The 15,000-nt window shown below is 37.8% G+C and overlaps 1 protein-coding gene across 1 annotated transcript in view; it reads left to right on the forward strand.

Annotated features, from left to right (window-relative positions):
• Positions 1 to 6,599: 6,599 nt before the first annotated feature.
• The window catches only part of fbn1 (fibrillin 1), a 103,014-nt gene continuing 94,613 nt past the window's right edge, over positions 6,600 to 15,000 (forward strand). The window contains exons 1-5 of the mRNA XM_084408784.1: positions 6,600 to 6,712; positions 7,544 to 7,617; positions 7,765 to 7,950; positions 11,125 to 11,207; positions 13,175 to 13,273. Coding sequence (XP_084264910.1) covers positions 7,802 to 7,950; positions 11,125 to 11,207; positions 13,175 to 13,273 — 331 coding nt within the window. The 5' untranslated portion in view covers positions 6,600 to 6,712; positions 7,544 to 7,617; positions 7,765 to 7,801. The remainder of the gene's footprint in view (positions 6,713 to 7,543; positions 7,618 to 7,764; positions 7,951 to 11,124; positions 11,208 to 13,174; positions 13,274 to 15,000) is intronic.

The following is a 15,000-nucleotide window of genomic DNA, read 5'->3' on the forward strand; positions in this document are numbered from 1 at the left end:
TAAAGGGTTCCATCAGGCGCTTTATACGTAGAACCTTAAAGGGTTCCATCAGGCGCTTCATATGTAGAACCTTAAAGGGTTCCTTCAGGCACTTTATATAGAATCTTAAAGGGTTCCTTCAGGCATTTCATATGTAGAACCTTAAAGGGTTCCATCAGGCGCTTTATATGTAGAACCTTAAAGGGTTCTGTCAGGTGATTTATATGTAGAACCTTAAAGGGTTCCGTCGGGTGATTTATATATAGAATCTTAAGGGGTTCCTTCAGGCGTTTCATATGTAGAACCTTGAAGGGCTCCGTCAGGTGTTTCATATGTAGAACCTTAAAGGGTTCCTTCAGGTGTTTCATATGTAGAACCTTAAAGGGTTCCGTCGGGTGTTTCATATATAGAACCTAAAGGGTTCCTTCAGGCGTTTCAAATAGAACCTTAAAAGGTTCCATCAGGCGCTTTATATGTAGAACCTTAAAGGGTTCTGTCAGGTGATTTATATGTAGAACCTTAAAGGGTTCCGTCGGGTGATTTATATATAGAATCTTAAGGGGTTCCTTCAGGCGTTTCATATGTAGAACCTTGAAGGGCTCCGTCAGGTGTTTCATATGTAGAACCTTAAAGGGTTCCTTCAGGTGTTTCATATGTAGAACCTTAAAGGGTTCCGTCGGGTGTTTCATATATAGAACCTAAAGGGTTCCTTCAGGCGTTTCAAATAGAACCTTAAAGGGTTCCGTCAGGCGCTTCATATGTAGAACCTTAAAGGGTTCCATCGGGTGTTTCATATAGAATCTTAAAGGGTTCCTTCAGGCATTTCATATATAGAACCTTAAAGGGTTCCTTCAGGCGTTTCATATATAGAACCTTAAAGGGTTCCTTCAGGCTCTTTATTTACAATTTAAAAGGGTTCCTTCAGGCGTTTCATATGTAGAACCTTAAAGGGTTCCATCAGGCATTTCATATGTAACCTTAAAGGGGAAGAAAGTCTGTGATCATCAAATCTCAGAAGGACATTGGATTGAGTTTTGGTTGGTTTAACGACGTCTGTGTCCGACGTCACATCTGAACAGACTCGCACAAACATTACGAGTGTGTCAGTACACATACGAGTGCATGTGTGCATGTTTATATGTGCAGGGGTGTGTGTGTGTGTGTGCTGGTCTGGCCAAAACACAAGAGTTTTCCAAACCGTAAATGGTGAAAAATGTGAAGAGAGGTCATCAGTGTTTTCCTGCGTGTCACAGGAGAGAAATGAACCTCAGTGGGTTGAAACATCCAAACAACAGCAGCGCTGGACGATCGTGAACCCCAAACAACCTGTGATCTTTATCATCTCTCAATTCTCATCTCTGTTTGCAGATTTTTGCCTCTGATGCTGATTATACACTGCCAACGAGTTCACGAGGTCACAACCTTTTTGATAGAACTGATCGCTAAAAGGTTCTTTGGGGAACCAAAAATGGTTCTCCAATCTATGACATCACTGTAATAACCCTGTTTTGGACCCTTTATTTTTAAGTGTTAAAGTCTTCCATTGCACAAAAAGTTCTTTACACCCTTCAAAATAAAGGTTCTTTATTGGCATCAGTGGTTCCATGAAGAACATTTAACATCCATAGAACCTTTTTTTTATTGCACAAAAGGTTCTTTATATTGGAAAAATGTCCTTTAGATCATTAAAATCTGTCACACCAAAAAAAAAAAAAAGGTTCTTTTAAGAACTGGAACTTAAAATGGTTCTTTTATAGTATCACAGCTAAACATTTTTTATATTAAAGTCAGCTGTGACGAGTGCAACTGTGCCATTGACTCTCACGAAGTCTCACGAACAAGCACAATTCACCTGATCAAAGAGGAGTTTTAACGAACAACTGAAAAAGAAATACTCATATATTTAGTCTATCAGTCAGGAAAAGGTTACACATACGTTTCCAAGCCTCTGGATCTGAACAGACCAACGGCGAGAGCCGTAATGTCGAAAACGAAGAACTCTTGGAACGGCGGTGAAACTCCCCAGGAGCGTCAGGCCTGCCAAGGTTTCCCAGAGGCACAGCCTAAAATCATCCAGACCATCACAAAAGATCGTCCAAAGAACTGCAGGCTCCTCGCACCTCAGCGTTTGTGGTGCCACAATCAGAAAGAACACCAAGAAGAACATAAACGTTTGTTTATCATTTGCCAAGAAGCACTTAGTTGATTCCAAGTGTTCAGTGGAGCGATGAGCCGAGCGTGAAGCTGTTTGCTCCAGGAGCTGGAAGAGTTGAATATCAGAAGATGAAGCAAAGCTGGATGATGTGAAACTCTTATGTCTGCATGAGAACGGCAGATAAGAAGCACAAAGACCCGTGCGAAATCCTGGAATCTGACTACCCTTGAATTTCCTGTGGGATTAATAAAGTATCAATCGAATCGAAACCTGTGATTAATGACTCACTATATACTCTTAAAATTAAAGGTTCCAAAAGAGGGTTTTCACAGCGATGCCATAGAAGAACCATTTTCGGTTCCCCAAAGAACCTTTCTATGATCATTTCTTAAAAGGACCATTTTTTTCTCCTTATCACTCTTAAAAATAAAGGTTGGTTCCATGAAGAACCTTTAACATCCAAAATTTGGAACCATTGATGCCAATAAAGAACCTTTATTTTTAAGGGTGTAAAGAACTTTTTGTGCACTGGAAAAGTTTAACACTTAAGAATAAAGGTTCCAAAACAGGGTTTTCACAGTGATGGCACAGACAGAAGAACCATTTTTGTTTCCCCAAAGAACCTTTTTGTGATCAGTTCTTGAAAGATTATTTTTTCTCCTTAACTCTTAAAAATAAAGGTTGGTTCTGTGAAGAACTTTTAGCATCCTTAGAAACTTTCCACTCCACAAAAGGTTCTTAATTATTTTTTCACTCTTAAAAATTAATAAAAAATTATTTTTTTAGCTGTGATACTATCAAGTTATCTTAATTTATATAGCGCTTTTAACAATGTAGATTGATAATAGGAAAATAAAGTAACAGAGATTGTTTTGCCTTTACAGCAGCTCTAGAATAAAGTTATTGTCCAGATAAAATTAGTTTTGATTGATTCACTTCCGTCGCAAGGATCATTAGTTATTAACTTAGGGGCCGCTAACACGACACCGTTCTCACAGAAAACTCTTAAGTTCTTTCGCCGCAAACTTTCAAAAACGCGAACCCGTGAGAACGCTGACGGCGTGCACATGTGTCCTATAGAAGAACCATTTTACGTTCCAAAAGAACCAGTTCTTAAAAGAACCATTTTTTTTCTTGCTGTGCCAAAAAAAATTATGATCTAAAGAATTTTTTTTTCCACTATAAAGAAACTTTTGTGTAATAAAAAGGTTCTATGGATGTTAAAGGTTCTTCATGGAACCACTGATGCCAATAAAAAAAAACTTTATTTTTAAGGGTGTAAAGAACTTTTTGTGCATTGGAAAAGTTAAACACTTAAAAATAAAGATTCCAAAACAGGGTTTTCACAGTGATGCCATATATATAAAAGAACCATTTTTGGTTCCCCAAAGAACCTTTTAATGATCAGTTCTTAAAAGAACCATTTTTTTCCCCCTAAATCTAAATAACCTATTTTTCCATTACAAAGAACTTTTTTTGTACAGTGAAAAGGTGCGATGGAACCATCAATGCCAATGGAAACCACCAATGCCAATATTGGAATACCTTGGCAACTGCATAGCAACACCCTGGAAACCACCCACAACAACTGAGCATCATGAGAACTCCTCCTGCATTTTCAAAGGTAAAAACTCAGTTGAAATCTTATAATCTCTGTGTGCGTTTGCGCAGGCGGCGCTACATGAACCTGAACGCTCTGAGATATCAAAGCAATCTAGACCTGATTAATGATGATTGATTCTGTGAGATTTCAGATACTCCTCCCATATCGTTGATCGTCTAGGAGTCAGAGCGCTTGATTCCTGGAGTCCGAGACCACGGGAAATGAAAGGAGACACACTCGCTCCTGAGCCAAAGCAAATAAACAGTGTGAGAAACTTTGAGTAGGACGCTTTTGCACAGGCACCCCCCCCCCCCCCCCCCCCCCAATCCCTCAATCCGTCTGCGATCCACACGAGGCCGGGAACAGGAACAGGAATGGGATGCTGTTATTGGGTCACGTGCAGTAAGACAGAGAGAGAGAGAGAGGACTGAATTCCTGAAAAGTAGGTCAGTATATTGAAGCATCTGTTTAAGCCATAGTGCTGAGCTTTGGAGAAAGTGTAAACACACAGAAGAATGAGCAGAAACTCTTGTGTTGATGAGCTTCGAACCCCACAGCCGACGGGACCCTGAAACACACCGCAGGAATCCTGATGAACGGTGACGTTAAGACACGACGAAACGGCGCTCGCAACTCATTTAACCCCAGGGCACCGCCGTCAAAGTTCGGAGAAATTACCATTTTTACCAAGTCTCTTCTGCTCACCAAGGCTGCATTTATTTGTAAAAACAGTGGAATATTATTACAAATTAAAAAAGCAGTTTTCTATGTGAATGTAAAGTAAACTGTAATTTATTCCTGTGATCAAAGCTGAATTTATTTCATTAAAAATACAGTAAAAATCACAAAATATTATTATAATGTAAATCAGCTGTTGTCTATGTGAATATACAGTAAAGTGTAATTTATTCCTGTGATCAAAGCTGAATTCTCAGCATCATTACTCCAGTCTTCAGTGTCACATGACCCTTCACAAATCATTCTAATATGAGGATTTGATGCTCAAGAAACATTTATGATTATTATCAGTGTTGAAAACAGTTGTGCTGCTTCATATTTCTGTGGAATTGCAATGTTTATGAAAGGAAAGGTGTAGTGTGACCAACCGGAATTTCAGAGGACAAGCGAGTGATTACATGTAGATTAATGAAGACAAACATTTATTTTATTACAATGCACTGATGAGGTTGAGAATGTGTATAAAGAAAGTAAATGGGATAGTTTTGAGTTTATGTTGACTTGGTGTTTCTGATGATCATCAATGCTACGTTTTTCGAAATATCATAATCATTTGTTAACAAACAAGTATTCATTATTTCAATGAGCTCATTGAATTCCTACACAGTGTTCCTTTAAAATTAAATTACTTAAAAATCTTTTAATTAATTAAAAATATTGTTTAATTAAATATATTTATTTTAAATAAAATTATATTAAATTAAGCAAACAATAAAAATCGACTAAAATAAATAATAAAATAGTTTTGGTTTTTGTTTTCGCCTTAAATTATTAGATTGTTTAAATTAATACATTTTTCGCTAACTGTGATTTTGAATATGTACATTTCTGAAATACATTAGACAGTTCCTTCTGATAACAGATCACTCTAAATTGTAATGTGGACTCTGAAAGAAAGCTGCTTTGAAACGATGTGTATTGTGAAAAGCGCAATACAAATAAATGTGAATTTAATTAAATTAAATAGATGATTATGACACAGTGATGTTGTGTTCAACTGATGGGTTTGCAGGGATTACAAGGAGAAGCCATGTGCCGTTATGATCGTGTGTAGATGGAGAACAGAAGAGGGCCCAGCACTGAGCCTTGAGGCACACCGGCGAGGACATCTGTATAAGTGCCAGTACCTGTAATGCCCAAGGTCAGGAGGTTTCGGTGGTTAACATGTCAAAGGTCACAGAAAGGTCCAGCTTTCGCTCTGGCCAGCCGAAGAGTTTCTGCAGCGGTCAGAAGGGTCTCCACTTTTGAAGCCAGACTGGTTTCCATCAAGCAGGTTTTTCTGTGAAAGAAAAGCCGAGAGCTGATCAAACACCAATCATTCAGGCGCTTTAAACCGGAAAGGCAGAAGAGAGACTGGTCTGTAATTTACACACACACTCTCACACTTTCTCGCACACACACAGACAGAGTGAGTCCAGCAAGAAGAGGGTGTGGCTGGTGTTCAGACGGTCTGTTTCTCCACCCACCGTGTGCCATTATTCCTGCATCAGTCAGTCGTGCCTCTGCTGGGTTGAGATGCAGATCCCCTCCTCTCTACACACACAGACACACACACACACACACATACAACGGACATGTCAAGGTGCACAGCTCATGCTGAAACAAACCTCTTTACCCTCACTAAAGGTTTACCATGGTACAGCAAAAGCATGTGGTATAGAAGCTTGTTTCTGCCCTGTAGAATAAAACAGTAACTGAGACTTATCTCACAATTCAGACTTTTTTTGCCTCACAATCAAACCTGTGTTCTGACTGCGAGTTTATATCTCGAAATAACAAGTTGTGAGCTTAATATGCTTTCCATACACTGGCATTTACATGGTACTCCAAAATACTTCAAAAAAAAGTCACTGTATTACCATAATACCAGGTCCAAAAAATAATGTTTTGTTGTTGTTGGGGTTTTTTTGTAAGTGAGACCACATGCTTCTCAAAACCAGCGCTTTGACATGCTCATGGTTTGAATTGTGTATTGCGCAGCACGTCTGGAGGGTAAAAGTCATAAATTGTTTCCCATGAGCCCCCTCTCTTATTGTGCATTGTTCGTGTTCTCTCATTACATGAGTCAAGGTGCTGCCAGCGAGCGCGCGCCCGCGCCTAACGTGACTGGGAACGCGCGCCAAAGTCTGTCAGCAAGTGAAAGTTCAAGAAACCGTTACAAACGCACTTCTTGACTGAGTTCAGTTTAAGTTTTTATTAGTTTATCACAAAAACTTCCCGGAGTTGAGATGATTCAGGTAAGGTTAAGGTACTTAATTTATTACCATGGTATTTACACGGCACTCCGTCTAGAGTTAGAAAAGAATGACATTTATGTAGGCTATCGTGTTCTTGTCTCCTTATAATAATCGCCTTTTGTTGTGATATTCTTTGGGCGTCCCTTTGGATAAAAGTATGTCATTTCCACCGCATTAGAAAAAAAGCATGCTTTTATTAATCATATGACGTACTTAGTTATATTTATGAGTCGTAATTATGACAAAAAAACCTCTGACTTTACTATGAACTCAAAAGATTCTGACTTTAAAAGTCATCCAAAATCGAAATTATGACCGTCTAAAAAGATGTTATGACAAAAACTCGATATAAAAAGTCGGAATTATGACATACTAGGTAGGAATTCTTACTTAAAAGTCGTAATTATGACAAAAAGTATTAGTTGTAACTAAAAAAGTCGTATGACATCGAAAAAATCTAAATTATGACAAACTAAATCGATGTTGTGACTAAAATTCGATATAAAAAGTCGGAATTATGCCATACTAATTCCAAAATGACAAAAGAAAAACGAAATTCTGAGTTAAAAAGTAATACCAATGGCATTAAAGTCGAAGTTATGACAAAATGTCATTCAGTTTTTGAATTGTCTTTAACGGCATAAATGAAACTCGTCATACCCGCCGCACACACGCACCCGCCGCACTAAACTCGCGCATGTTCTCGCGAGAGAGTTTTCGTCTGCGGCTGGACGAGGTTTGAGTGGCGCAGCAGAATGAGCGCTGATGCAGTTGTGTTGCACCTCTGCGCCGCATTCACTCTCTTTTCCTCACTCTGACAACTTTTCTCAGGCACTTTAAAGTCTTTATTATTGCACACTTACTGGAGGAGACTTCATCTTCATCTTCTTCATCATCTGCTGGAGGTACAGAAACTTTCTTTCCCTCAGTTTTGCTTCTTTAGTTTCTGTCTTGTCGTATTCTTGTTTACGGTCCACAAATATGTTATAATTAACACACACACAGCTGTTCTTTTTGTTCAGTAATTTGTGTTTTATAATTTTTGTTATTAGTGCGAGTTGTTGGTCGTACAGCGGGAGCGAGCGCAGAATGAGGCGTCTGCTCGTGCTCGTGTCGCTGTGTGTGTCTGCGCAGTCGCTTGACGCAGGCGCAGACAGAACTGCGCAGACGCTTGACGCGACGCAGTCGAGAGCGAGCCGATCGAAGCGACGGGGCGGCGGGCAAGACGTGCTAAAGGGGTAACGAACCACGCCATCACTACATTTACTCAAAACACTACAGTAAAACTGTCATTAGCAGCAGTTCGCGAGTTTTAAAGGCTGTGGGAACCATGTTCACTAGTGTCATAGATAGATAGATAGATAGATAGATAGATAGATAGATAGATAGATAGATAGATAGATAGATAGATAAATGGATAGATAGATAGATAGATAGATAAATGGATGATAGATAGATAGATAAATGGATAGACAGACAGACAGACAGACAGATAGATAGATAAATGGATAGACAGACAGACAGACGGATAGATAAATGGATAGACAGACAGACAGACAGATAGATAGATGGATAAATGGATGGATAGATAGATGGATGGATAGATAGATAGATAGATAGATAGATAGATAGATAGATAGATAGATAGATAAATGGATGATAGATAGATAGATAGATAGATAAATGGATAGATAGATAGATAGATAGATAGATAGATAGATAGATAAATGGTTAGATAGATAGACAGACAGACAGATAGATAGATAAATAAATGGATAGATAGATAAATAAATGGATAGATAGATGGGTAGATAGATAGATAGATAAATGGATAGATAGATAGATAGATAGATAGATGGATGAATAGATATATGGATGAATAGATAGATAGATAAATGGGTAGATAGATAGATAGATGGATGGATAGATAGATGGATGGATGAATAGATAGATAGATAAATGGGTAGATAGATAGATGGATAGATGGATGGATAGATAGATAGATAGATAAATGGGTAGATAGATAGATAGATGGATAGATAGATAGATAGATAGAGATGGATGGATGGATGGATGGATAGATAGATAGATAAATGGGTAGATAGATAGATAGATAGATAGATAGATAAATGGATGGATGATAGATAGATAGATAAATGGATAGATGATAGATAGATAGATAAATGCATAGATGATAGATAGATAGATAGATAGATAGATAGATAGATAGATGATAAATGGATAGACGATAGATAGATAAATGGATTGACAGATAGATAGATAGATAGATAGATAAATGGATAGATAGATAGATAGATAAATGGATTGACAGATAGATAGATAGATAGATAGATAAATGGATAGATGATAGATAGATAGATAGATAGATAGATAGATAAATGGATTGACAGATAGATAGATAGATAGATAGATAGATAGATAAATGGATAGATGATAGATAGATAGATAGATAAATGGATTGACAGATAGATAGATAGATAGATAGATAGATAGATAAATGGATAGATGATAGATAGATAGATAAATAGATAAATGGATAGATGATAGATAGATAGATAGATAGATAGATAAATGGATTGACAGATAGATAGATAGATAGATAAATGGATGGATGATAGATAGATAGATAGATAGATAGATAGATAGATAGATAGAAAGATAGATGGATAGATGATTGATAGATAGATAAATGGATAGATGATAGATAGATAGATAGATAGATAGATAGATAGATAGATAGATAAATTGATGGATGATAGATAGATAGATAGATAGATAGATAGATAGATAGATAGATAGATAAATTGATGGATGATAGATAGATAGATAGATAGATAGATAGATAAATGGATAGATGATAGATAGATAGATAGATAGATAGACGGATGGATGGATAGATAGATAGATAAATGGATAGATGATAGATAGATAGATAGATAGATAGATAGATAGATAGATAGATAGATAAATGGATAGATGATAGATAGATAGATAGATAGATAGATAGATAGATAGATAGACGGATCACTACATTTACTCAAAACTCCACAGTAAAACTTTCATTATCATCAGTTCAGGAGTGTTGAAGGCTGTGGGAACCCTGTTCACTAGTGTCATAATAACACTAATAACCGTTTTGGTTTCATAAAGAGTGAAAGAAAGTTCAGTTTTCATAGTTTTGTTGATTGTTTGTTTTGCAAGATCTCAAAGTCTTTGTTCGGAGAGATGTTATCATTTTGATGAGCCTCATAAAACGCAATAATCACATACAATTAAACATTATCTAGATTAAATTATGGGGAAAATATATTATAAAACACACAAACAAGAAACGCTCGTTAAACTGAAAATACAGCGAAACATATAAATAGACCAAAGGAATTAAATTAATATATTTCTATTATTTTATTCCTGTATTTCCTATTTATGCTCTTTATATTTTATTTATTTTTATTTCTACATACTTTCTATTCTGATTTTCTTACTTTCTTGGGTTTATTCTATGTGTAGAGATCCTAATTTAAACCTAATAATCGTAATAAAAAAACAATAATCACATACATTGATCTAGTTTAAAATATCAAACATTCAATTATAAGACAAAAAAAGGAAAAGAAAGAAAAGAGCATAAACAAGAAACAAAAACTGCTCGTCACTCACACACAGACACACAGACACACTCACACACACACACACACACACACACACACACACACACACACAGTCACTTACACTAATTCTCAAACATCTCACTCAGACACACTCACACACACTGCACACACGCACACTAAACACACACACACTCACTCAAAATCATTCACACACACAATCACAGTCACTCACCCTAACTCTCACACACTCACTCAGACACACTCACTCACAGACACACACACACACACACTCACTCACAGTCACTCACACTAACTCTCACACTAACTCTCACACACTCACTCAGATACATTCACAGACACACTACACACACACACTCACTCACTCACAGTCACTCACACAAACACTAACTCACACACTCACTCAGACACACTCACAGACACACTACACACACACTCACTCACAGTCACTCACACTAACTCACACTCACTCAGATACACTCACAGACACACTACACACACACACACACACACACACACACTCACTCAGACACACTCACTCACACTAACTCTCACTCAGACACACTCACAGACAAACTACACACACACACTCACTCACTCACTCACTCAAAGTCACTCACAGTCACTCACACACACTCACAGTCACTCTCTCTCTCTCTCCTTCTCTCAGACACACACAGACACTATTCCCATGTTCTACTACACAAATAAAATTGGAATTTTCCTGGGAAAAGTTGTTGATTTGCTGAACTCTTCCCTCAGGCCGAATGTGTGTGGATCCCGACACCATGCGTACTGCTGTCCCGGGTGGAAGACCTTGACCGGGGGGAACCAGTGCATCGTCCGTAAGTCCTCACACACTTCCTGTTTGGTGTGTAAAGCTCACGTAAACATGCTCTGGTTTTCTTGTTTTCGCTTTCGTCCTGATAATGAATAGATCGGCTGCGCTCGGACTCGTCGTGTTGTGTGAGATTTAGCGTTTAACTCAAACAGAAACAAGATTATTTTTCTTACCGCACTGGCAGATCATTTTGCTTGTTTTAAGTAAATTTCAAATGTATATCCCCAGAAAACAAGACGGGGTATTTTACTCATCTAGTAAATGCATCTTGATTTAAGAATTTTTAGATATTTGGACTGGAAACGAGACAGAAACACTAAGTAAGGAAAGGCATCTGTGCAGTAAACATGCTCTGGATGCTTGTTTTTGCTTTCGTCCGGTTAATGAATAGATTGGCAGCGCTCAGACTCGTTGTGTTGTGTTGTGTTGTGTGAGTGTGTCGGTCCGCAGTCTCTCAGGCGCGGTGGGTGGGGTGATGTTGTTTACATGTGAAGGTCAGGCACACTAATGGATCTCGGTCACAATGGGCCGAGTCTCCCTGACCCCGTGACCTCTCACTGACCGCACTTACACACACAGGAACATTCCGGTAATAACCGGGGTTTGGTCGCATTCCAATTACATATGCATCATTTCATCGCATTAATCCGATTAAGCCGATATTTCCTGAATAAGACAGCTGGCATATGCCTCGATTAAGGGGAAGTCGGTCTCACGGAAGGACCAGACCTCAGTCTGCAGACTTTGATTTTATAGACTGGACGATGTTTTAGTTTTATGGAATATTGCAGTGTTTTTGTTTTATAAATGATTTATCAGTGCAACTTGTGAAACAGATAGATAGATAGATAGATAGATAGATAGATAGATAGATGGAAAGATGGAAAGATGGAAAGATGGATGGGTGGATGGATGGATAGATGGATAGATGGATGGATGGATGGATGGCTAGATAGATGGAAAGATAGATAGATAGATAGATAGATAGATGGAAAGATGGATGGATGGATGGATAGATAGATAGATAGATAGATAGATAGATAGATAGATAGATAGATAGATAGATAGATGGAAAGATGGATGGATGGATGGATGGATGGATGGATGGATGGATGGATGGATGGATGGATGGATGGATTGATGGATGGATTGATGGATAGATAGATAGATAGATGGATGGATAGATGGATAGATAGATAGATAGATAGATAGATAGATAGATAGATAGATAGATAGATAGATAGATAGATGGATTGATGGATAGATAGATAGATGGATGGATGGATGGATAGATGGATGGATAGATAGATAGATGGATGGATGGATGGATGGATGGATGGATGGATGGATGGATAGATAGATGGATTGATGGATAGATAGATAGATAGATGGATGGATGGATTGATGGATAGATAGATAGATGGATTGATGGATAGATAGATTGATGGATGGATGGATGGATGGATGGATGGATGGATGGATAGATGGATGGATGGATGGATTGATGGATAGATAGATAGATGGATAGATAGATGGATGGATGGATGGATGGATAGATAGATGGATTGATGGATAGATAGATAGATAGATGGATGGATGGATTGATGGATAGATAGATAGATGGATTGATGGATAGATAGATAGATAGATGGATGGATGGATGGATTGATGGATAGATAGATAGATAGATGGATGGATGGATGGATTGATGGATAGATAGATGGATTGATGGATAGATAGATAGATAGATAGATGGATGGATGGATGGATGGATGGATTGATGGATAGATAGATAGATAGATAGATAGATAGATAGATAGATAGATGGATGGATGGATTGATAGATAGATAGATAGATAGATAGATAGATAGATATTCAGATGTGTAGAACATCCTAATACAGAATGTCACCTGTAATTTAATGTTTATTATCATCTATGAATATATCAATAAATCTGTTCCCCCCCTCAGCGATCTGCCGCAGCTCGTGTGGCGACGGGTTCTGCTCCCGACCGAACATGTGCACCTGCCCGACGGGCCAGATCGCGCACACCTGCGGGTCCTCATCAGGTACTGTCCCTCTCCTCATCACAGGCATGGACTCGGGTCTTTGAATCTCATATCTCGATCTCAGTCTCGGGTCTTTGAATCTCATATCTCGATCTCGATCTCAGTCTCGGGTCTTTGAATCTTTTTTCGAGTCATTTCGTTCATTTCTGCAGAATGTAAATAAAATGTTACATGTTAATAGCCAAATTCCCCAAACACATCAAATGTTGATCTCTAATGTTAGCATAGATAAATGTGCGCTGTTATTCTGTGTGGAGAGTGTGTTTACTGCATGACACACAGCAACGGGTCATCACTTGAGTTTACCTCCGTCATTCTCGCTCATACAGACTAGAGTCATGCAAACACTGAAGGCTCTACTTTTATTTCTGTAAACTCACAATAACAACAAAACATTGTGCTTTTGTAAAATAATGTTGCTTTCTGTCGATTCGGTCTCAGTGAACTTGAGCGCATCACATAAATGAACCGAAACTCAGACATGAGAAATATATCTATTAAAAAATATTGATTTCTCGATTTGAATCGATTCTCATTTTTACGAACCGATATGGATTCTTAAATCCCAAGAATCGATTACTCATCCTGTTTTCAGCTGATGAATGAATGTAACATATAGCGCATCCCATCCAATAAATCTCAGTAATCTTTGTGCTTTGTTATTATTGATATAAAACAAAGTCTCAGATTTCAAATTACGTCCATTTTCTTACGAAACTCAAAAACATGAATAGCGTGTTGTCGCTGTGGCGTGAGATCGCTCTGGCTCAGCTCTAGAGAAGCACATGATCTTCTCTTCCGCCTTAATAACACCAGTTACAGTGCGAGACAAACATGAAGGAGCTTCTGAAAGTGTGTTAAAAAGTAGAGCACAACTTATCGAAGTCCGTATCATGTGACATGGAGTCGGTCAGTGTTTCAACCGTGGAAAGACGTCAGTAAAACAGCTTGTAAACAATCTCATGTAACGTCACATTTACCTCAGAAAAACCATATCCAGTGGCCATAAACTCGTCAGTCAGAGAGAAATATTAACTCTAGAGGAGCATTCTGCTTAATATCTGCACCATATTACTTATTCATTATACTTATGTTCTTCAATATTTAATGCATGTTTGAATAAATCTGGCAAGTTTTTATGACAGCCACCATTTAAATGTTTATATTTCATATTACTTTATTATTATAAAAATAAATAAAAGTGTAATTTAAGTGTTTGAAAACAAATCAGTTCATTTTTACCTTCAATATTACAGTCGGCTAATGAAGCCTATAGGCCACAGCTGACTCCCATAGTTTACAGCATTAGTGAAGAGATGTGTAGGCTGTATTGTAAAAGATGTCAAGATGTATTGTCCCTGATATCCAAAATAATCAATATTGAATCGAAATCGAAACGTAATCGAAATCGAATCGAATTGCAAGCTTGTGAATCGAAATAGAATCGAATCGTGAAATTTGTGTCAATACCCAGCCCTAATATCTATAGAAAGCTTGAAATGAATTGTATTTTATATAGGCAATAAAAGGCGCATTATTATGATGTATGGCTTATTAATACAAACACACGATTAGTCGACTAACGGCTCAAATGAACGACTACTAGTCGACATCTTTAGTCGAGGGCAGCGCTAGATTTGATCAGTCCAAGCCGAGTGTTCATCTCTGGCTTAGACTGGTTCTGTCTGATGGTTGTGTGTAGATGGTAACCTTCATTCTGTGAAGTG

This window comes from Rutilus rutilus (assembly GCF_951802725.1).
Source record: "Rutilus rutilus genome assembly, chromosome: 5".
Lineage (NCBI taxonomy): Eukaryota > Metazoa > Chordata > Actinopteri > Cypriniformes > Leuciscidae > Rutilus > Rutilus rutilus.